This window comes from Silurus aristotelis, assembly GCF_946808225.1.
Source record: "Silurus aristotelis genome assembly, chromosome: 4".
Taxonomy (NCBI): Eukaryota; Metazoa; Chordata; class Actinopteri; order Siluriformes; family Siluridae; genus Silurus; species Silurus aristotelis.
This window is the reverse complement of record NC_139577.1, coordinates 10,545,442-10,570,891: the sequence shown is the minus strand read 5'-3', so window position 1 is coordinate 10,570,891 and position 25,450 is coordinate 10,545,442. Positions and strand designations below refer to the sequence as shown.

Sequence of the window (25,450 nt, the reverse complement as noted above, 5' to 3'; positions counted from 1 at the left end):
AACAACTAAGAAAAACTGTAAAAGAAAAAGAAAACTCCAGAGACACGTGCTCTGTCTCCATCTAGCGGGAAATTCAGGCACTTACTCAAAGGCACTGAAGCAACCTGAAATCACGGCCTTTTCATTAAAACAACTGAGCTACCACACACATTCAAATGTGCCTTTTGAACATCTCATTTTATATCTAGTTTACTTTTTGTTGTTATAATCCCCTCCACTTTTCTGGAAAGATGTATCACTCGTTTTATTGGAGTGTGCATGTGTGAATGTGAGATTCATTCATCCACAAGGCTGTTAGTAAAGTCAGGTACTGATGTAGGTGAGGTGCGGAGGTCTGGGGTGCAGACAGTGTTCACATTCATCCCAAAAGTGTTTAATAGGGTTGAGGTCAGCGCCCTATAGCAGGAGATCTTCCACTCCTACACAAGTAAACCATATGTTCATGGGGTATTGCCATGCTGAAACAGGTTTGGGTCTCCTAGTTAAAGTGAAGGGACAACTTAATTTAATGTAACAGTTTGCAGAAGAACCACAGATGGTTGGAAAATTGAGGCGTCCTAAAATTTTTCCCCATACAGTGTGTAATACATGAAGTTAAATCATGTAGAAATCATACATTATTTTTCAATTAAAATACTGGTAACCAACAGGTCACATTTAAACAAATTATTATTAGATGGACAATACGATTGCTTTACTCCACATAGTGAAGCACAATCACTGTGTCTGGTTTAAGTACTCTACTGTACTGTTTTGCACCTTTCAGACAAGTTATGTAATCCTCTGTGTAGGTATGCTTAGTTTTAGTTCATTCTGTGCTGTCTCATGTAGTCCTGCACCTTGGTTCTGGAGGAACGTTGTTTCATTTCAATGTATTCATTTCAAGCTGTATTTTGTTTGTCAATTTAACCTCTTGACCTGATTACAGAAACTAACTGCCAGGTGCCTGATATCACTGCTTAATCAAACTTAACCTCATCAGAGCTTTCATACTGGAGGAAATCAAGCACAGATTTCTAAGAGCTTACAAAATAGTAACCACCAGCAAACCACCATTGTTTTCTTTATTTCAGACATTTGCTACCTTTTGGTCATGATAAGCAAAATAGTCCTGACTAAAGGGAGATACACAATACGGGGACATTTTGCACTTTATTTTACAAAGAGTTATTAAAAAAAAAAAAAAGAAAAAAAGAAACAGCTGTGCGTTATTAGCCTTCCCAAACAAATAATAATAATAAAAAATAATAATAATAAAAAAAAAAAAAAAAAGAAACAGCTGTGCGTTATTAGCCTTCCCAAACAAATAATAATAAAAAATAATAAAAAATAATAATAATAAAAAAAAAAAACACCCACCCACACACAAAAGAATGTATGTTTAGTCTTTCAGTTACAGATCAAGATAAGCTGCCAAACACACACACACACACACACACCCCTAATTGGCATTTTCTAATCTTTTTTCAATTTTTTAGGCGTTTTGCCTTTCTTCTTGGGTGATGAAATGTCCTTGTGGCAGCAATCACAAACCCAACAACCTAAAACAAAAACAAAGAGCACATAATTTGACAAAGCAACCGAAAGACGCACAATATTTCCGCACTGAACGACTTAAAGCTGTTCAGTAAGAAAAGCATATGAATGAATCATCTGTAATGAAGCTGAAGATCACAGGACAGAGTGCAATTGTTTTACATCTATCAAAGAGCTTCTAGAAACCGTTGGCTATTGATGCGGATAATGTTTCCATTTAAAAACTGTACTGCAGTCACAAGTGAAGCATATGAAATTCTATACACTTTTATTATTTCAAAGCCATTTTGGTTTCTCTGAACAAATTGGAATATATTAATCTGATATGTAGTAACCAAGAATGGTGACTAAGCGCACATTAAACCAAACGAGTGGGCGTCGCTTACCCAGTGGAATAGAGTCCATTCCCACACAGAAGGTGTGAAACCCACGGTCGCACGTATCGCAGAACATCATTTCATCCTCGTGATGGGGCTGCTCACACACTGTGCATGTCTTACACTCCATACACTGCCATGGGTACGTCTTGATTAGTGCCACCAGCTCTGCGCTCATGTCCAAGCAGGACGGGTGACCTGGATACACAAACAGTTCTCCCTCAATGCACATACATACGCACAAACTTCACTCTCAACTTAAATGAGCAGAGACGGAGAGGACGTGAACGGATACCGCCTCCCCCACTGTGTTTTTACAAGATGGAAAAAAAAAAATCTACAAATGAAGTAAATAAGTTTAAACCTCAATTATTTATTTTATTTTTAAATAAGTTTTTAATTTGAACCCTGTTAAAAATCATCCATGTCTACAAAAAATCCCTTTCTCATAAAAATGCTAGAAATGCACAGCTGTAGGAACATGGGTAATGTTACACTATTTGAACAAAAGTTTGTGGACACCTGACTATAAGATTCATATTTGCTTTCTGGACATCCCATTGCACATTTAGTCCCGTTTGCTGTTATAATAATCTCCACTTTTAAATGCAGTGTGCATTTGGAGATTTTGTACTCATTCTACAAGGGTATTAGTAAAGTCAGGTACTGATGAAGGTGAGGTGAGGAGGCCTGGAGTGCAGTCAGTGTTCACATTCATCCCAAAGGTATTCAATAGGATTGAAGTCAGAGCTCTAGAACAGGCCACTCAAGATCTTTCACTCCAAGCCATGTGAAGCATAGGATCATAATCATGTTGGAACAGGATTGGGTCTCCTAATGCAACTGCATCCAAGGACATCCTATACAATTGTGTACCTGTAACTTTCTGGTAACAGATTTAAAAAAAAACAGATGCCCCAATACTTTTATCCATATAGTGTATGCTTTTTAATAAATATTTAAGGCAAAAAAGGGATTTGAAGTATTTACTTACCACTGTTCTGGCATTGAGAGCAGTGGATGAGTGTCTCCGGCTTGCCCTTCTTGTTGGACTCCTTACCCTTCTGGCATATGCCACATATAGCATAGGGAATGACCTTAGGCTGCAAGGGCAGAGCAATGCTATAAAAAGCCATGGCAACCAAAAGGTCCTACATTTCCCATAAGACTCTGTGGTCCTGGGCCGTACACACCAAGATACTAATAAGACTTTTCATAAGTTCAGGTCTTCAGTGAAGGCCAAAGTACAGAAACCTAAACAGCACGATAAGTGTGAGGATTTTAGGAAATCAGTGGCAGAAGGCACATAGAATATGAGATAGCAGTCTGGGGTCATATGGCATTAAGATCGTAAATATACAGCTGTGTCTTCAGAGCAGTAAGTATTGTGTTTTTACTTTTCTTTGACACATTAAATAAATGCATCTCAAATAAAACCAGAATTATTCAGTTTTGTTTGCAGTTTTGTTCATGAAACCTCAGAAACATAATTATAACAGTCTAATAGGTGCAAACACTTTGTACAGTGTCCTTTTACCCAAGAGGGCAAAATGTTTATTTCCTTACTGTCAAGTACGGCTTATGAGCTTCCACTTACCAAAAATCCAAAACCAATGTCATAACTAACATGAAAAGGAACAATGGAAGGAAAAAAAAAAAGCATTTCATCTCTCATGCTTTAAGAGCACACATGAAACACTTAATTTAAAATGAGGCTAAATATTTTCCACAAAAAAAAAAAAAAAAAAAAAAAAAAAAATCTCTGCAATCTACTTTTCTTTGAAATTGTTTTATTCAAACGCTTAACTAATATGCAGGTGTAACAGGTCAGAGACCAAACTATAAAAACTGCTAGAAAGAGCAGAGTCAGGACATCAGCAAATGCAAAGTTGGAAGGGCAAGTTGCAGGTCAGACAATGTTTCACTGATTATAAAGCTTGCAGTTAAGTCAACATCAGGATATACGCCTTCATTCGGTCACAGTAAGAGATGCTCTAATGCAGTGAAAAGGCATTACAAACAGAGGAAACAATCATCACTATAAAAGACATTGCACTGGAACACTCAAAAAGGACAAGGAGTTGGAGAAGAGATGAAAAGTACGTTATCATCATGTACAGAGAATGGATCAACAGAAGCTGTACCTGGCATGATTAACAAAAAAAATAATGTCTAATAATATACAAAATAATTGCATTTTAGTCGATTTATGAATATATTCTGGTAGTGTTTTATTTTTAAAGTGGGGTTACAGGGGGCATTTGTAGAGAAGGAACAAATGTTTAATAATAAGTGGTACATATTAAAATGAGTCTTATGGGTTTTTTTTATTCATTCAAACATGCTGCAAATGTACACTAAATAGCAGTTTTTTTATTAATATTTTTAAAGAATACTTTTTTGATTGTTATTTCTTCGCATATCCCAGCGATGTTGGAAGCTGGGGTCAGAGCGCAGGGTCAGCCATAAAACAGTACCCCTGGAGCACAGAGTGGCAGCTTAGTGATACTGTAACCATTAAACAGCTACAATCTTCCTAAATGTTTGTTATATGTGCTACTGCAGCACAAACCAAATGCAAGTTTGTAGGAAATATAGACATGGTTCCTTGCAAACCTGGACAATTTTTTTAGTTTTATAGAATAGGGTCTGTTTTCATGAGGTAGATATGTTAGAATCAGAGTGATGGATCTGATAACTTGTTTGTGCAAAAAATATAAGCGATTTGGATTTATATTGAAAAGCAGGCCTCGATAGAAAAGAACGTTATGAAAACAACAAATTTTACACAGGCAGAGACTCCTGTAATGGTAACGACTCAACAAAGCATGAAAGGATTAGAAGAACTACAGAACACTGATTATTACTGAGATGTGCAAACCTTTTCCACAAAATACTTATAATTAGTTTTTTGTTTTTTTAAACAGTGCTTGTCCTAGTGAAGGTATACCTTTTGTTGATCCAAAGTGCTTTGACATTAGCAAAAACAAAAATGCTGATCAGCCAAGAAATAACTGGTGTCTTAAGTTTCTTTTTTTCAGTTTTGGAGCTATGAGGCAGAATATAACTAATAAGTTCACTACAGCTAAAAGCTAAAATGAAAAGCAAACATGGCTTGGCTGGTCGACTACAGAATCATTGCCAATCATTTGACCAGAACTGTTTCATGTCGAACAGTTATGTGAAACACTTGCATGCTACAACATCATGTAGGTGAATTCCACTGAAAAATGACTGATATTCTTAACCGTTTCTTTAACCAGAGAAAAAAAAAAAAAACACTTTTTTTTAAGAAAAATATCATCCAAATTAAAATCTTTTTTTTTTTTAACATCACTGGCATTTGTTTGTTTAAGGAGTGTAAGCTTAATTTCTTCACATAATAAATATAAATCTTTTAAAAATAAGCAGCCAATCATGTCAACTTTCAGCTTAACTGACCAAGAGGTATTTCTTAACATTTGTTCATAAGGTAGGGGTAAATTGCTAATAAATAAATAAAAAAGATAAAAAATAAAATAAAAAATAAAATGAAAACCAATGTGTGCAACTCAGCATTAAAACCTTAAAGTAACAACAATGCCACATTACTGGCATGAACATTATTGCTCCCAAAGTCTGTGTTGAAAAAGTGACCTCTCAAAAGACTGCATGGTACCAAACAAGTACCACTATTGGAAAATAAAGTTCCCTTGATGATTGCAGTCCCAAAAAAAAAAAAGGGGGAAAATTGCCTGTATGTGTGTGAGCATATGTTGGTTGTTTAAAATTATAGCGTCGCACAGACTCAGGTCTGCTGAAAAGAGGTGGATTTCTCATGTGAAAGTGCTAGAAAAAAACTAGGAAGGCAAAATTAAGGGGAAGAAAAAAATATCAGGGGCTTTTGTCTTCTACCTTGTACCCAGGAACAGATTTGTGTTGGAGGGAGCGTGGAATGGCGTCTTTGCTTTTGCCTTTGGACTGGACCCCACTGTCCTGGCTGTCTCCGTCTGAGGTGTTTCCTGTTGAACTGTCCTGTGTGAAAAATGCAACAGTTTTAACATCTAAGATTCCTCATATATTGAATACGGTCATCTATTATTAGGCATGGCAGCATCTTAGTAGACTAATCCTATACATAGACTCAAGTCTCTTACCCCAATCAAAGTGGACGAGATTCTGCAGCAAATTTCAGCGACAACCAAACAAGTGATTTTTTAGATTTTACATTCTTTTAAGCTGTGCAGCATAAAACAGTATACTTTACACGGCAATAACCAATGCCTCCTCTATATTGCATATGAAGGGGTAGCACAGGTGACAGGTCCATCTTCTATTGGTCACGGGTCTTCATGTGAGACAAATTCATGTGATTATGTGATAAAGTAAGAGGTCACCAAAACTTATACTGTGAAATATATTTAATTATGGATATTTGCATTCTGGTCTTCAGCATTCATACAAGCATACATACATACATGCATGCATACATAAATAAATAAAAAGATAAAGGCAAGTCAATGAAACGAAAAATGGAGTGCCCCTCAACACACTCATAGGAACCAATAATGGGCTAGGGTCACTTTAATAGGAGAAAGAAAGTTGGTTTCCCTCCCTCAAAGAGAACACAGCCAATTTTTCTCTAATGGACTTCTGAACAATGATGGCTGTTGCTTCATTCAAAGTTGTGTTCTCTGGATGATGAGGCGAATGCTTTTCTGTTGAAAGAAATCCTTAGTTTTCCCAAACAAAAAATGCAATATCTGTGATGCTGCCTAACAAAATTTTAATGTGGTCCTCCTTTAAAATTGTAAGCAGGTACCAATAATAAAAAATAAAAAAAATTCATAAATAAAAAAAAGTGTTAATTTTCATTGGTTTTAAGGTTGTAATATTATGAATGTTTGTCCCCATCTACAGCTGATAAAAACAATGAGAAACATAAAAACATCTTACAGATGAGCCCTTGTTCTTCTTGGTATCATCCCCCTTTCCATCTTCGCCATCATCCGAATCGCCATCACTCTCTGGTGCAGGCAGTTCAGGGTCCAGTGGAGGCTCATACAAAGCTGTGTTTAATGGCAGATAGCGCAGCTCATTAGGAGAATACCTGCAAGCACAAACAGGATATACATATGTGATTGTATGCAAATAAGGCCACGGGTGTTGTGGCAAGTAAGAGTCAGGAGTTTCTTCCATCATTTATTCTCCCAAAATGTTCTGCTTGCTGAACTGTAAAGTGCACCAGGAAAGTATTCACAGCGGTTCACATTTTCCACATTTTGTTATGTTACAGCCTTATTCCAAAATGGATTACATTAATTATTTTTCTCAAAATTCTACAAACAATATCCTATAATGACAATGTAAAAAAAGTTAGAAATCTTTGCAAGTTTATTAAAAATAAAAAACGGAAGAAGAAGGAAAAAAAAAAAAAAAAAAAAAAAAAATCACCTACATAAGTCTTCACAGCCTTTGCCTTATCCCTTTGCTGAAAACACCTTTGGCACCAATTACAGCCTGAGTATGATGCTACAAGCTTGGCACATCCATTCTTGGGCAGTTTCTCTGATTCTTCTTTGCAGAACCTCTCAAGCTCCATCAGGTTGGATGGGAGTGTCAAAGCCATTTTCAGATCATTCCAGAGATGTTCAAATCAGGTTCAAGTCTGGGCTCTGGCTGGGCCACTCAAGGATATTTCACAGAGTCGTCCCGTAGCCACTCCTTTGTTATCTTGACTGTGTGTTTAGGGTCATTGTCCTGTTGGAAGATGAACCGTCGACCCAGTCTGAGGTCCAGAGCACTCAAGCAGGTTTTTAATCAAGGATGTGTTTGTACATTGCTGCATTCATCTTTCCCTCCATCCTGACTAGTCTCCGAGTTCCTGCAAATGAAAAACATCCCCACAGCATGATGCTGCCACCACCATGCTTTCACTGTAGGGATGGTACAGTGCCTGGTTTCCTCCAGACATGATGCATGGCATTACGGCCAAAAAGTTCAATCTTTATTTCTCATGGTCTGAGAATCTTTCAGGTGCTTTTTGGCAAACTCCAGGCAGGCTGTCATGTTTCTTTTACTGAGCAGTGGCTTCCATCTGGCCACTCTAAAATACAGGCCTGATTGGTGAAGTGCTGCAGAGATGGTTGTTGTTCTGGAAGTTTCTCCACAGAGAAACGCTGAAGCTCTTTTAGAGTCGGGTTCTTGGTCACCTGTTGTCTGATGTTTACAGACAATTCCTTGGACTTCATGGCTTGGTGGGACCTTATATATACAGGTGTGTGCCTTTTCAAATCATGTCCAATCAACTAAATTTACCACAGGTTGACTATCCAATTTGTAGAAACATCTTAACAGTGGAAACAAGATGCACCTGAGGTCAATTTTGAGCATCATGGCAAAGGCTGTGAATACTTATGTACATGTAATTAATTATTTTTTTCCAAACTGGAAAAGATTTCAAACAATCTTCTTTTACATTGTCATTATGGGGTATTGTCTGTAGAATGTTAAGGAAAATAACTTAACTTAACAACTTAACTTGTTTTGAACTGATTGGTGGCTTGATCACTACATTTCAAAGTCAAATATATTTTTACTCAAATACGTTTTGCGAAGTTAAAGTAAAAGTCTGCCCAAAAAATAAAATACTTCAGTAATGTAAAGATACGTGAAATAGCTACTTAAATACAGAAAATAATTACATTTATTTTGTTACTGTCCACCACTGCACCTGATATACAAAGACATATAGACATTTATACTTAGTACTTAAAGTAAATAAAATAAAATAAATAAATTTGAAGATTAAAAAACATTAAGGCATGAACGTAGACTACAATGTTACTTCTGTGATCAGGTTTAATCAGTGTAACTACACTAACATATAGGAGTTAATTCAGTGTTATTGTTCTATCACACCTTTTGTAGTACTCCTGGAATTGTCCTGGAATAAGAGCAACTGGGTAGGGTCCAGTCTTTGTCCTTTCTGGTGGGAGGACTTTGTATTTCCCTTGAGGTACTTGAATGATCTGTGTGGGGGGAAAAATAAAAAATAAAAAGTTTGACATTTCAGTTCAACATATTGTCTAAAGAAATTAGAGTTTGACAGAGCCACAGGTTTTGCTTATTAATCGGCACCGATAGTAAATTGCTGGACCTATTGGCAAAAAATAAATAAACAAACAAACAAAACCTTTTTAAAAATACACAATGATAGTAGACTTTCTCAAGCGTAACACGGAAGAGAGTAGAGCGGCCTCTAGAGGCGAGTCACTGACACCTCGCACTGTGTGTATGATTACAGTAATTTCCGGACTATTAAGCGCACCCATATATAAGCCTGAATTTTACAAAGATTTTTATTTAGATTTTTATATTGTCTACACTGAAACTAATGAACGTTACACAGGCTTTAACGAAAGACAGTGTCTGTAACACGGTGTACTGGGTGAAATATGTTGTGGCTCCTTTAAGAGCAAAGCGGCATTTTGGGAATAGCCTGCCGCCGCATTTTTTCCGGTATTACTGCATGTATGCAAGACCGAGGAATATGTCCTTATTATTTTCTGATGCTCATTTCTAAGTTTTTTTGACTTACCCCTTGCCAAGAAAAATAAAAAAGCACGAGTTTTGGAAACCTGTGTGTGCTTATATGATTTCTGTTGCAACTAGAGTTAGCGAGCTCTCCCTTCACCCAGACTCAACTCGTTACAACGGCTTGTATCTAAACAGTAGCCTACCAAGAAAGTCATTGTTCACTGTCTTCCTCCTTCCTTTCACAACTATTTTTCTTGGGAGTTTGTCTTTTGGCATCATTGTGCGTTTAAAAATCACCATCGGTGAAGTTTTTCTCCCGATGCCGTGAGACTCAGAACACAGGTGAAGTGCGTTTTTTCATGCCCGTTCGGCAAATTCATTCGTCTAATGTTATGGGGCTCATTTTTTTGGCTTTAAGTTTGTGAATTAGCCGCTTCGTTGTTTAAGCCGCAGGGTTCAAAGCGTGGGAAAAAAGTAGCAGCTTATATCCTGGAAAATACGGTAGTTCATAGTCCATTAACTAAAGTTAACATATAAAATAAAAACTAACTCAGTTTAAAATGTATTAGTAAATGTTGTAATTAAGAAATAAACAATAATTCTAAAGTATTTATTGACTTCAGTTACATCTTTAAATGTCTTTACAAAGGACAGGGCATTTAAATTGCTTTTATCTTTGTAATAAGATAAGTTCAGTGTGATTGTTTCTACCAGCATACAGTGAGGAAAATAAGTATTTGAACACCCTGCTATTTTGCAAGTTCTCCCACTTAGAAATCATGGAGAGGTCTGAAATTGTCATCGTAGGTGCATGTCCACTGTGAGAGACATAATCTAAAAAAAAAAAAATCCAGAAATCACAATATATGATTTTTAAACTATTTATTTGTATGATACAGCTGCAAATAAGTATTTGAACACCTGTCTATCAGCTAGAATTCTGACCCTCAAAGACCTGTTAGTCTGCCTTTAAAATGTCCACCTCCACTACATTTATTATCCTAAATTAGATGCACCTGTTTGAGGTCGTTAGCTGCATAAAGACACCTGTCCACCCCATACAATCAGTAAGAATCCAACTACTAACATGGCCAAGACCAAAGAGCTGTCCAAAGACACTAGAGACAAAATTGTACACCTCCACATGGCTGGAAAGGGCAACGGGGAAATTGCCAAGCAGCTTGGTGAAAAAAGGTCCACTGTTGGAGCAATCATTAGAAAATGGAAGAAGCTAAACATGACTCAATCTCCCTCGGACTGGGGCTCCATGCAAGAGCTCACCTCGTGGGGTCTCAATGATCCTAAGGAAGGTGAGAAATCAGCCCGGAACTACACGGGAGGAGCTGGTCAATGACCTGAAAAGAGCTGGGACCACCGTTTCCAAGGTTACTGTTGGTAATACACTAAGACATCATGGTTTGAAATCATGCATGGTACGGAAGGTTCCCCTGCTTAAACCAGCACATGTCCAGGCACGTCTTAAGTTTGCCAATGACCATTTGGATGATCCAGAGGAGTCATGGGAGAAAGTCATGTGGTCAGATGAGACCAAAATAGAACTTTTGGGTAATAATTCCACTAAACGTGTTTGGAGGAAGAAGAATGATGAGTACCATCCCAAGAACACCATCCCTACTGTGAAGCATGGGGGTGGTAGCATCATGCTTTGGGGGTGTTTTTCTGCACATGGGACAGGCCGACTGCACTGTATTAAGGAGAGGATGACCGGGGCCATGTGATTTTGGGGAACAACCTCCTTCCCTCAGTTAGAGCATTGAAGATAGATCGAGGCTGGGTCTTCCAACATGACAATGACCCGAAGCACACAGCCAGGATAACCAAGGAGTGGCTCTGTAAGAAGCATATCAAGGTTCTGGCGTGGCCTAGCCAGTCTCCAGACCTAAACCCAATAGAGAATATTTGGAGGGAGCTCAAACTCCGTGTTTCTCAGCGACAGGCCAGAAACCTGACTGATCTAGAGAAGATCTGTGTGGAGGAGTGGGCCAAAATCCCTCCTGCAGTGTGTGCAAACCTGGTGAAAAACTACAGGAAACGTTTGACCTCTGTAATTGCAAACAAAGGCTACTGTACCAAATATTAACATTGACTTTCTCAGGTGTTCAAATACTTATTTGCAGCTGTATCATACAAATAAATAGTTTAAAAAATCATACATTGTGATTTCTGGATTTTTTTTTTTTAGATTATGTCTCTCACAGTGGACATGCACCTACGATGACAATTTCAGACCCCTCCATGATTTCTAAGTGGGAGAACTTGTAAAATAGCAGGGTGTTCAAATACTTATTTTCCTCACTATACATAAAAAAAAAAACTATGGGTTGATTAATCGGATTCTGCAAGTATGATACTATCAGTATCAGTAAAATCCACTATCAGACCTCTAAAAGAATGGCATGGGCATAATTAGCGATATATAGCCTCTAAAGGGATCCTAGCACAGATTCATCAAAAGAGTACAAAAGCCTATATCTAATGACGTGAAATAAAATAAACATAAAATGTGAAAAAAATGGATGACTGTTTTAAATGACACAAAGATAAAACATTACCAGTTCATAACCTGTGTGATCAAAGTGATTCATCAGACTTTCATTCATCAATAAAAAAAAAAAATCCAATGTTATTAAACATATTACTAAAAAAAAAAAAAAAAAAAGGAATACATGAACACTAATAATCTCTGCATACACTTTCACATGTTAAAAAAATGTAGCTAAAACACTATGCCTCGAGGCAGTGCATCAGTTTGCTGCTGATCTGTGTTGTATAGTCTTAGATTAAAATCTGATATAATAATTCCTTAACTGTAACCTCTCAACAGAAACGTTAAAACTATGCAGATATGACCGTTCCATTTCACCCTGCTGTATACACAGTCTTACATGTGTTTGAAGATCAAAGTAGGCTCTTCTTTCCTCCATTCGCTCTCTGTTGAAGTTACTATTGAATTCTGCTGCTTTTTTGGCCGCTTTCTTGATATACTCTGGTACTTTGCTGGCTTCAACCTTTTGAGGATTTTGCTGCTGCAATTGCTACAAAGCCAAAAGACATAAAAAAAAAAGGCATTATAAAAATATATCTAAATGGAAAAAGCAGGTTGAAATATTAGCAAAATATAAACATTTTAGTTTAACGTTGTCCTTTCTCTTAAAAAATAGTGGCAATATTTAAATTACTACTCTATGTTTCTTCTAATGGTTTGGAAGCAAAAGAATGATAGTATCCAGGCTCCACACCTACAACTACAACTATGTTATATCAGGCAAGAGGGAGAGAGTAATCTATTAGCCTTGAATTGGTAACTAAAGGCTCAGTTCAGACCTTGTATTACCATACTCCCCTGAAGATATGATAAACAGGCAACAGACACAACTGGCACTATAAAAGCACCTCCAAAGACCACTCACCACTCACACCATTTAAGCTGGAGAAGGCCTCTAATGCACGTTTTAAATCACGTTTTTCGTCCGTATTTATTTTCAGATATGTTGCATTTATTGTAATGAGAGATGAGACAATGAATGACATTATGGAAAGTAGGAGCTTTGTCTCTGCTGTTACAGCATCACCTTTTAATCATTAACTTACTGTTAGTACTAAGAGCTGATTTAGAAGGAGTACATATTTTCCGAGTAGGGGATTGGTCCTGGATTTCTGTCAGAGCCACACTCATTCTACATGAGAAAGATGACACAATCATGTGCATGCCATGACCCAGCACCCAACATGAAGGAGTTTAGATTAGAGCTCTGCACTCCTGCGGAAGTACTGCGGGACCTGATACAAATGAGTGCGGTGGGATTTGATGAGTGAATGCGCTTGCGTGCGTTAAAACACTTGTGTATGCAGTACAATAATTTGCAGGAAATATAAACACTTTTTTGTTACTACATTTAGTAAAATATCATGTTAGAAGTGTACATATAGGTGGAGAGAATGGGTAAACAATATGGTACAGCGATGAGTGAAATGGAGAGAATAGATTCGTGAGAGTTTCGATAGTTGCCTTAATCAGTCATTTTAAAGGGCAGGCTCCAAATCTTCCTTTAATGTAAGTCAATAGGAGTTTTGGGGATTTAATTAAATCATTTGTTAAAGTTTCTGGTGTAAGTATGATTTAGACATACTAGGGGTACACCACCCAGAGAGCTCCCTGAACCAGCAATGAACACCACATCATCATATGCTCTGAAACATGTATGTGCATATCAAATGCCTATCAATATCAATATCATATGCCTACCAGAAAGGAGAAATAAATCCTCTACATCCAGCAGCTTTGATATAAAATATTAATTTGAATAGGCCAGAACTAAAATAAGTTTATAAAATAAACGTTAATTACCGCATTTAGAGTGCTCACTGAGTACTCTTTGGTGATCCTCTGCCGCTCCCGCTCTTGAAGTATAACAGAGTACTCAGCATGTTTAGTTGGATACTCCTTAATCATTAGATCAATAACCTCGTCACTGCGCAAAGCCGTAAGCCCTAGTAGAAACAAAATCAATCATAGAAATGCAGACACCTTATATTTGACCAGCTGCTTTTATTCAATACCTAATTTATTAGGACAATTCTAAAGATTAAAATTCCAATGAAAAATTTACTTAGAATTCAGGTTTAGCATTATGGCCAAAAAAAAAAAAAAAACCTCGGCTTGTATAACTGTACTTGAAGACATTTTTACACTATACGGACAAATGTTTCTGGACACCTGACCATAAGATTCGTATGTGGTTTATTTTTTTTTTTTAACCCATCCCATTACACATTTAGTCTCTATTTGCTGTTATAATAAATTCCACTATTGTGGAAAGATGTTTCACAAGATTTAGAAATGTGGATGTGGAGATATGTGCTCATTCATACACAAGGGTGTTAGTAAAGTCAGGTACTGATGTAGGTGAGGTGAGGAGGCCTGGGGAGCCTCCTCACCTCATCCAAAATCTCAAATTCATCCAAAATTAGGTAATAGCTTCAGAGCTTTATGGCAGAGCTTTATAGCATAAGACCTCCACTCCAAAACATGCAAACCATATCTTCATGGAGCTGGCTTTGTGCACAGGGGCACTGTCATGCAGGAACAGGTTTGGGTCTTCTAATTTATACGAAGGAAAAATGAAACGCTATCACATCTGAACACATGTACAGTTATTTCCCTCCAACTTTGTGGTAACAGTTTGGAGAGGAAACATATGATTGGAAGATACAGGTGTCAATACTTTTGTCCATATAGCTTGTCACAATATAAACCTGTACATTTTAATATTTGTGTATGTTATATATAAAATAAAAAAAATTTATCCTACTAGAAAACCAAATAAATCCAGATATAATAAAGTAAGAGATCAGTAAAGAACGGTAAAATGATCGCAATTAGAGGTCAACCGATTCATTGGCACCAATAGTTGATTAATCACAACTGTCAGCGACTGGCAAAAATCCAAATAGTTTTTCTGCTGTCATTACGAGAGCGGCCTCTAGAGGCGAATCGCCTATGCACCGTGCAGTTTGTTTTTACTCGAGAGACTGCGTGCTGCATGGAGAGAGCACGGTGACCGATAAATTATATTTATTAATTATACAATTATATGTATTAAATAATTTATTCACATTTGTTTCATTTAGCACATTTTCATGATTCAGTAATGTTTTTTTATTTTTGCAATAAAGTTCAATACTATTTTACATGGAGTGTTTTTTTTACTCAGTATCCATTTTTTAAAATCGGTTGATTAATTGGTTATTGGCAATTATGATCAAACCTAGTTATCGGTATCGATAAACTAACTATCCACTATTGGTCGACCTCTTGTATATAATTTCAGTAATATCTTACTAACAGACCACAGTATTGCTGAAACAATTCCTCGAGTAACACGAGTAATTTGAATACAAAAAAAAATCGCTTACTCCATTTAACTACACAGAGCATTGTGTTTCCCCGCAGACCAGTATTATTAATGCACCACCTGCTTAACTCTGGAATGCTCTGGACAGGTAAACACACACTGCAGAGTAGAGGAGAAGATTCATTTGGAAGCCCGTTTCTGCCACATAAAAAAAATAACTGCCTAATTCAGATTTTTATTTTTTTTTGCCAATCGGGCAGTGTCACTCCCTCTGTAGTGCTAGAACGTTTTCAACATTGAAAATTAAATACAATCAATAAAACAATAGAATTGCATGGTATCAAACTAAGCCTCCGATCCCTGTAGAGAACTCTACAGAGAGGAGACCGAACATGGTTACCAGTAGATGCACCAGAAATGGTGGATGTTTACGAGAAATAAAGTGAGAATTGTGAGAAATAAACTCGGAATTGAGAGAAAAATTTCGGAATCAGGCAAACATTTTTTATGTGGCGAAAACGGCCTTCCACAAGATTCAGGCCAAAGAAAACAATGGCAAGTTTCCATAGTTTGGAATCATTTCAAACTAAAACACAAAGAACACATCGTATAGTGTGTTTACTTTTTATTTAAAATATAAATAAATAAATAAAAAGGAGTAATCTGAAATGATTTTTTTTATTTATATATTTGTATTTCTATTTTGATATATTATGGCAATTAAATGCACTAAATGGGTTTAAAAAACAGATGTTCTTGTACGCAATTTTTTATAATAAAATGTATATTTTTCTGAAAAGGAAACAACTTACATGATCATTTTAAGAGACCAGTCTTATTTTGTCTTGTATATTTAGTATCGCTCTTAAAAAAAAGAAAAAGCACTTATACAATTACTCAATTAATTGTTAGAATAAACGATTACTAACGCAATTAGTAGCTAAACAATCGATAGCTACAGCCCTTTTTTTTTTTTTATGAAAAAATGATATGAGATCAGTAAAGAAATTTATAATGATCGTAACTAGGGATGCACCAAATTTTCGGCTGGCAAAAATTTAGGCTAAAAATGACACATATGAAATACAAACCCAAAATATGCTTATATAAGTATATATGTTTTTTATCAAATTTGTGTGATGTTTTCAATAAAAAATTCAGTGTGATTATTTTAGTTTTTCAGTTCAGATTTATAAAATTTTTAAGTCTAATATTAATAAAATCAATATACAAAAAGTATTTTAAATAATTTGTTTGTTTCGGTTTTCGGACAAGTGATCCTGAATTTTTGGTTTTGGTTTAGAATTTTCAATCCCTAACCGTAACATATAAAAACATTATTATTGTTATTATTATTGTTAAATGGTTAAATTGTACTGACCCAATTGAAAATAAGTTTAAGATTTGTTATACATTGGAGAAAAGCTTACCTAGTGTACACTGCGTCTCTGTAATGACATTCTGTTCCCGAAGATAAAGTTTTTCTTTGTGAGATAAGTCCCTCCTTTCCAGGTCTTAAAAAAATTCATTAATTAAAACACACACACACACACACACACACACACACACACACACACACACACACACACACACACACACACACACACACAAAATATTTGTGGATCAAAAGGTCAAAAGTTAAAAGGTCAATTATTTTGCAATGAGAGTACTGAAATCAAACAAAATATAATTTCACTGTTCTCCATGCCTATACACTTCTAATGCCTTTTCTTCTGCAGAAAACAATGCCAGGATGTAGTTACCTACTAATAATTAACCATTAAAAAAAAAAAAACCTAACAAATGTGTGTCCGTTAATTGTCGTGTTCTAAAACTAAATACATTCTGTTGTTGGTAGTTTTTTCTACCAACAACACAGGTTCACATGCTGCTGCAAACCAGACTAGACCAGGAAGCTCAGGCTATCCGACTTTTCACTGAACATTTAAATAAGAAGAGGCATTTTATTCAGAGTTTGACCCTGATTTTAGAAGGAGCATGGTTTAGTTGTCCCAAGCATGTGTGTTTGTGTCGAATGTTTAAATTGAACAATGCTAAAAATACGAATGATGTACGTCTGTCACTTAAGAAGACAAAAATAAAAGCAATATTTATATCAGTTATTCCAGGTCATTCCTTTTAGAAGCAGAGTAATACGCTAACGCATGTGTGGGAGATGCATACTTGGGCATTACCTGGATATTTCCGCTTAAACGAGGTGACTCCTAAATACTCGCTGACTTGTTCTTGCAGCATATAATATTCTCCTGTATCATCCGGAGGCCACTTGTACTCAGTCAGATTCTCAGCAGGAAAATACGTCGGCCTGTAACAAGGCACAGAAAATGTAAAATGTAAAAGAGGAAGAAATTTGATCGCAAAAGCCACAGGATTTTCAGTAATCTCTAAACAGATGTGCCTATGTGGCTTCTCACAATGCATGAGAAGTTCAGGAACAACATACATATGAATGTTCTAATCAAAATACCACATGGAGCAACTTCTAATTTAATTACAATATGCTGGAACAATACAAAAACACCAAAACTGGTTTATAGTTTTTTTTGCACTAGCTTTGCCTGATAGCTACTGAAATAAATTAAATGAAAAACAAAGGTTTTTAAACACTTTTCCACCTGTGAAGCACAGTTTCCACACACTTGCAACCCCTTTTTAGTGTTAATAGTTAATGTCTGGGCATATAGACAGCCCTGATGCAGGTAACCCCTCTATATAGTACACTTTTGTTTAAATACAGCTATCCATCATAGAGTTAATGGAGATTTATAGTCTTAATTATTAAATTCAGACGGTACAAATTGTAGGTGTGTAAAGGTATACGTATTTGTACCGAAATTTTTCAGTACGGGGCTTTCCGTTCTGTACACAGGTGTACCGATTGCATCCTTTTTTGGTGCGGAACATAGTTACAATCAGAGTTCCCTCAGGAACGTATTAAATGGCGGACCGCAAATTTGTTTAGTCTCTGCCTCACACTGGAGTGCATTTTTATTTTTTATTATAATTTTTTTTTTATTAAACTTCAAAACATACACAACAATTCCAGGGGTATAAAAAATAAACTAGATTTAGCACAGTGTCACTGTGGCTTTAAAAAAATTAAAACTTAACATTCAGATTAAAAATAAAAAATAAAAAAACAGCAGGAGCTGACATCATGTCTGGATGTGATGCTTGTCAACATGTGAAATATGAAATCAGTGACTTAAACAGGGTAAAAGCTCATACCCCAGTTCATGGCTGGTAGTGTCACAGCTCCTCGAGCTGTCCCCTGAGCCCATTCTGCGTCTCTTGGGTGCCTGGCTTCCATCGCTCGAATTTTCTTCTGTGTCTTCCTAAAAAATAAATAATCATCATCATCATCATGATAGGAAATTTGAATCTGATCATTTGCTTCAGATCACTGATGTGAGCTAACCGTTTCAAAACCAAACCGTAACTAATCCTTGATGTATGTATGTATGTATGTATGTATGTGTGTGTGTATATGGTCCACTGGAACACCGCAGCGCCTATGGTACCTTGTACCTATGGACAGTATCTCACTTTATTGAAATAATGTGTATTAAAAATGTTACAAAATGTGTTAGTGAAAGCATATTTTAAAATGTTATTCCTAACGTTCCTGAACATTCGGTCCCGATGCGGATTCCAACGAATTTTAAGATAATCCGCAACTTGCTATTAGTTAGATTCCAAATGACAACCCGCAAATTTTCCGAGCCGCGAATTATCGGGGGTTCACACACACACACACACACACACACACACACACACACACACACACACACACACACTTAAAGGAAAACCAACAGCGTTCTCTTTTTTTCACAGGAGAGAAAACTTTGTGCCAATTTGCATACAGTTTGGGTAGTTGATTCGTTTGTTTAATATATTGATTGATTCATTCTATTATTTTTTTTTTTTTTTACAACAGAAGAAATCTAAGCAACTGTAATTATATTAATAATAGCGGCTTTTAAAAACTATACAGACTGTAAAATTGCACAGAAACATTATATTCATTTCATTATAAGAACTGATCTTGGTTTCAGTATCGATATTAACAATCAAATGGTCTTAACGGTATCAATGTTCTTCGTAGGGAATCGAAAAGAAATAAATGGCATCGCCCATCCCTATTGTAAACAGAAGGTCTGAGTAGTACAAAACTCCATCCTTTCGACGATGCTAGTAAACAGCCTGCTGGTTATCTCACTATCGATGGCGTCTGAATTGATTCTCAGAGAGCGAGATTTGGTGCTTCTCAAATTGATCGCAAATCTTTATATTAGTATGGCAATACAATCAGCCAGGCCTGGAGCTTAGCAACCTAGCAAGACACAAAGAAGCCGGTATGATGCACGCACTTGTTTTTGACTTATCCACTAATTTTCTTACATAATTCATAAACCCTGAGGGGAAAATATCGTAAGCAACACTGCGCAATAATTGCAAATACCTTTAAGGACTCTGCTCCGGGTGTCGCAGGATTACTATCGCACTGCCTCGGAGACAGAAGAGTCGCCATTTTAATTTAATCGGACCATTACAATAATTACACTCCGGTTGGAAACTGCGAACAAAAGAAGCGTTCCGCCTGTAACCAGCAGGAATCATTCAATTCTTCATTGCGGGTTCAATAAATTAATGAATAACGATGCAGATTCTATTTAACACATATGAGTGATTATTTGTATTCAAGTATATAAAAGTGTATGAAAATCTTAAGATAATTACTGCCTTTTAAAAATTAACATTATTTACAATAAATTATAAGCAAAAATAAAACGTGGACAATTGTGCGCTATCTGCTGGTAAAACTGGGCACTGCGACAGATTGTAATAGTATTTTGAAGTCCGCAGGATCTCAACCCTGGCCCTAGAAAGCCTGTTTCTGTCCTGCACAACCCACCTGATAAATCTAAACCCAAAACATTCACTGTGTGTGTGTTAGAGCATGAAAACACAGATTGTAGAGGACACAGCAGATTCCAAAGCTAAAACCGAGTAACCTGTGTTGTAGGATAATGTGTGATTTTTGACATACAGTATCTTCCTTACAATGTGCTGCAGTTGAACTGAGCACATAATCAGGTTTAGTTCTTTAATAGTTATATTACTTGGTACTGTCTTATAGAAATTTTATGTTGATGTATTTGCGAAAAATCCTGGGTGTATTTTTTTACCATATTCCCTATAAAAAAGAATCAGTGATGTCATGTCTGAAGGTACATACACAACATAGGTATGTATAGTACTATATATATTGAGAGCACCCTAAGCTCCTGCATCACTGCCAGTTTTGGGTATCGCACCATCTCTTATTGCAAAAACCTTCAGCAGATAGTGAGGACGGCTGAAAAGATTAGGTCACCCTTTCCTCCATCACAGTCATTTACACCATAAACTACATCTGCCAAGCCACCAGCATTGTGGCTGACCACAAACACCGCTTACACACACGTTTCACATCCTGCCATCTGGAAAGATGAATCGTAGCATTTGGGCTTCCACAACCAGACTGTGTAAGAGTTTCCTCCCACAAGCCATTAGACTAATCAGTACAAAGATGACAAAATGAACACCTGCATGACAATTTTTGCACAATAACTGCTGCTGAATCACTTATGTTTAACATTTATTATTTTATGGACACAATTTCTTGCACAGACATTTACTGGTAGGTTATGCATTGTTACAGTGTTATTGTCTCACTGTAGACCATGTATAGGTATGTTAGTTCTGGTTGGTTTTGCATTATCTTGGGTTTATTTATTTGGTCTTATGTTGCACCTTGGTCCTAGAAGAAAGCTGTTTCATATCACTGTGTACATTACCAACTGTCTACATTTGAAATGACAATAAAAGCCTACTTGACTTAACTTAATAGTTATTGTTACTGTGTAGTTACTGTACTACTGTAATACTACTACTAATAGTTACTGTACTACTGACAAGCATTTCTCAGAAAACTGTCCTAGCAAGAATTCCACATAACTTTGAATGATTGAAATGTGTGTCGTCAAGCAGGAGTTGGCTGTTAGTGCCTCTGAGGCATAGGGATGTGCGATATCCTTTTTTTCTTACTGATATTACATTTTATTCATATTAAATAATCTGCAATGACCTGGATTTCTTTAACTACAATCATTAAAAAATATTAATCAAACAAAATTTTCCAAAAATAATCTTTATGGGGGTTTTGTGTATAAAAACATGAGAATGTGGACAGTTTCTTTTTTGACTGATTTAGAAAAAAATATATACCTTTCAGTAAATACAGATGGTGCACATACAGGGTATCCAGAAAGTTTTCCCAGTGGTTCACTTTTTCCACAGTTTATATCATGTTACAGCCTTATTCTAAAGTGGATTAGTCTGCAAACAATACCCTATAATGACAAGGTGAAAATTTGTTTAAAATCTTAGCAAATTTATATATAAACAAACAAACAAACAAAAAAAACCAACACAGGTTGGATGGGGTGTGTCTGTGCAAAGCCATTTTCAGATCTCTCAAGAGATGTTTAGTGAGGTTCAAGTCTGGGCTCTGGCTGGGCCACTCAAGGATATTTCACAGAGTCGTCCCGTAGCCACTCCTTTGTTATCTTGACTGTGTGCTTAGGGTCATTGTCCTGTTGGAAGATGAATCGTCGCCCCAGTCTGAGGTCCAGAGCACTCTGAAGCACATTTTCATCAAGGATGTCTCTGTACATTGCTGCATTCATCTTTCCTTTGATCCCGACTAGTCTCCTAGTTCCTGCAACTGAAAAACATCCCCACAGCATGATGCTGCCACCACCATGCTTCACTGTAGGGATGGTATTGGTCATTTGATGAGTGGTGCCTGGTTTCCTCCAGGCACGATGCTTGGCGCTCAGGCCAGAGTTCAATCTGTTTTCTCATGGTCTGAGAGGCCTTCATGTGTGTTTCCACTCCAGGTGGGCAGTCATGTGCCTTTTACTGAAGAGTGGCTTCCATCTGGCCACTCTACAATGCAGGCCTAATTGATAGAATGCTGCAGGGATGGTTGTTCTTTTGGAAGGTTCTCCTCTCTCCGCAGAGAAACACTGGCGCTCATTCAGAATAATATACATTTTTTTTCTGTACCCTTCCCCAAATCTGTGCCTCGATACAATTTTGTCTCTGATGTCTACAGACAATTCCTTGAACTTCATGGCTTGGTGGGACCTTATATAGAAAGGTGTGTGCCTTTCCAAATCATGTCCAATCAACTAAATTTACCACAGGTGGACTCCAACCAAATTGTAGAAACATCTTAATTATGATTAGCAGAAACAAGATGCACCTGAACTTTTTTTTTTATATAAATTTGATAAGATTTTAAGTAAACTTCTTTCACATTGATATTATGGGGTATTGTTTGTAGAATTTTGGGGGAAATAATTAATCTAATTGAATCTATTCTGTAATAAGTTACGTGCTGTAAATACTTTCCAGATGCACTGTATATAACTGAAATAGTTCCTATTCGTCTTAAATAAATATTAAACTAACTTAAACAAAAAAAATCCCATTTTGGTACGATTTTGTATTGTGAGAATCGAGCCTCTCAATGCCACACGAGTATCGAAAGTATCGATACTTCACGATCGATTCGCCCATCCGCACCGAGGCAGCAGCAGGAAGTAAAAGCCTGCTGTTCGGCATTGCTTAACTTTGCTCATAAACTTGACCAGATATTTTGGGTTTCTACAAAGAAATAATGGACAGCCAAGGAAGGAAAGTGGTGGTTTGTGATAACGGAACTGGGGTAAGTCGACAGGGCGGCCATTTCATATCGATTTGGGTTCATTCGGGACATTTTGAAGAAAAGCCGCAAAACATGAAAGAATGGACGCTGACAGGAAGTTAGCGCTTAGGTAGCTTGCTGTCAAAGCGCAACCCAACTCCTGCTTTTAAAAGTGAGACGGTTAAATTAAATCACTCATTATTTATAGGAGGAATGATACAGCTTGTAGCTTCAGAGATATAGATTCAGATATCTAGATTATTTTAGTCTTGGTCTGCTGGCTAACTTCCTACACGGCTAGTCTCTGTTAGCTCTCAGCCTGATTTATGAGGGAACGATTCCTTTGGAGAATATTTAGCAATAACATAAAAGTTGGATGGAAAATGTCCAATGTGAACAAAAAATTAAATGTTATTTAAAGGTTGACTTCTCAAAATAGGGTGTAAGAGATGTAACGCTAGTAAACTAGCTGTCAGGGTTTGCTAGATCAGTTGCTAGGTATTTAGCTAGCGGTGTCAGCTGTGTAATGGTGACTAGCTGTGTGTATGTGTGAGGGATTTTAGTCACTCATTTCAGCTAAGGATTCTGTCATTACAGCTTATTGCTAGAGTGACAGAGTGCATTAATGATGCTGCTGAGTTTCTGGTATTTCCTCAGTCCCGTACAGCACTACTGCTAGTTTGTTTAAATCAAGTGTGCAGGTGTGTCAGGCTCCTGCCAAAAAACACACTGCACTGACTCTCTTGTCCATATCGAGATTGTACGAGAATTGAGCAGTTCTTTAACTAGTAGATACATTATTATCGATAATGAAATGTAATCCAATGTCAACTGTTGCTATTTTAAAAGGAAAGTAGGCAATACGTACTCAGGAGTCGCCCAGTGACGTCACTGGTGCGTTTGCAATTTTCTGAATCTTCGTACAAGCAAATATTCTCTAGACATTTGTAGTAGAAAATGATGCCACAACCCATTTAGAAAGAGATTTAAACTGAACGTATGGTTACACATCATATAATTTAAATCAACATTTACATGTATGGCTTTTGAGAGACACCCTTATATAGAGCGATTCATTATGTCATTTATACAATATTGTGGTTAAATATTTAGGGCATTGCGAGTGGCAATTCGGCTGGTTGGGATTTGAACTCCCCCTTTTGATCAGAATGTCTAAACTACTGAGCTTCTAAAAACACTGACAGTGATGTGATGGTAGTGAGTAGAGATAGAATAACACACTTATTGCTTATAATTACAGCCAAGCCGTGCTTTAAAAAGAAATAAAAGACTTATGCAATAAAAAGAAATAAATTGAAAAATAAATAACGAAGTCTGAGAGTGAGACAAACTGTGGTGATTGGTTTCTGAGGACATCGATTGCAGCTCTGTCAAGCTTTACACACTGCTGGTGAATCGACTGAACCTACTGTCTCAACTTGTATAATCAGCAACAGTGATCTGAACTAGAGATCCAAGTGCAGGATGGTCACTAACATTTGCTCAAAAAAGCTAAATGTTAATAATGCAAAATAAAACGTTGCCAAATCTAGTTGCAGTCACTAGCTGAAGTTGGTAACACTAGATGTAGCCACCTTTACATCAATTAAGGTTACATGTTGAACGAGGCTTAGATCTCGTTGTAAACCACAGTTTTTCTTGCTGTGAAGAGGAAGTGCAGCAGTGGAAGGCAGACAGGTTTACAGGCGATGAATCAGGAGGAAGTGAGATTGGCCCTGAAAGCCACAGCCTAAAAAAGAGTGAGAAGCTGTGCTCACACCAGACGATGCAGTATGACCATGTAAGGCAGACAAGTCATCAACAACAGCCTTAAATAAAGATCGTATGTTATATACGCAATGGTAATTTTGAAAGGTCAGCTATGTCTCCTTTATACGTCTATGCATTTAAGAACAGGGTTCAGAGCCAGGATGTACTATGGGTACATATCCAACTCATGACATTTAATGATATACTTATATAAAGTAAACAAGTGACAGATCTGAGTAGAATGATCCAATTATCTAGGACACTGGTTTCAGAGTGATGTCTGTGACACGATTAGCTCTTTACAGGCTGTTCAGGACTGATCTAACTATTATAATGAATATAATGTCTGGTTGATGGGTAATTTCTTAAATAGAGTTTTTAGATGTAAATGCACCTACAAATGAGTTCTTATTAATTGTGTTTAGCTTGATAAATGCCCTGTAGTGTGTGAAATGTTCAATCATCTTTGCTCATTCTTTTGAAAGTCAAAGTCAGGTACAGTACTGATGAAGTGTTAGGAGGTCTATGGTGCAGTCAGCGTTCCAATTTATTACAAAAGTGTTCAGCAGGACTGTCATGTTAGATCAGGTTGGGTC

The 25,450-nt window shown here is 36.8% G+C and overlaps 2 protein-coding genes across 5 annotated transcripts in view; one reads left to right on the top strand and one right to left on the bottom strand.

The window, feature by feature from the left end:
- The window catches only part of actr2b (actin related protein 2b), a 129,545-nt gene that overhangs the window by 90,387 nt on the left and 13,708 nt on the right, over positions 1–25,450 (top strand). Inside the window, exon 1 of one of the 2 annotated variants that reach the window (XM_083540049.1) lies at positions 22,912–23,105. The exons of the other annotated variant lie outside the window; for it this stretch is intronic. Coding sequence (XP_083396175.1) covers positions 23,058–23,105 — 48 coding nt within the window. The 5' untranslated portion in view covers positions 22,912–23,057. Of the gene's footprint in view, positions 1–22,911; positions 23,106–25,450 lie in introns of those variants that run through there. 2 annotated transcript variants of the gene reach the window in all.
- phf10 (PHD finger protein 10) lies at positions 1,051–19,916 on the bottom strand. Of its 3 annotated transcripts, XR_014533280.1 has the most exons (13): positions 19,791–19,916; positions 18,557–18,663; positions 17,503–17,633; positions 16,738–16,821; positions 13,801–13,943; positions 12,338–12,487; positions 8,814–8,923; positions 6,849–7,002; positions 5,808–5,927; positions 2,908–3,016; positions 1,923–2,111; positions 1,356–1,541; positions 1,051–1,279 (listed from the first exon to the last, which is right to left on the bottom strand). XR_014533280.1 is itself a non-coding variant. In XM_083540025.1 (12 exons), the coding sequence occupies exons 1-12, from the start codon at positions 19,857–19,859 to the stop codon at positions 1,456–1,458; spliced, it is 1,452 nt and encodes a 483-aa protein (XP_083396151.1). In that variant the 5' UTR covers positions 19,860–19,916; the 3' UTR covers positions 1,051–1,455. The 3 variants fall into 3 exon arrangements, 2 of the variants coding, with proteins under 2 accessions (XP_083396151.1, XP_083396152.1); XM_083540025.1 differs by having other exon boundaries at positions 1,051–1,541; XM_083540026.1 differs by having other exon boundaries at positions 1,051–1,541; positions 18,557–18,767; positions 18,825–19,867.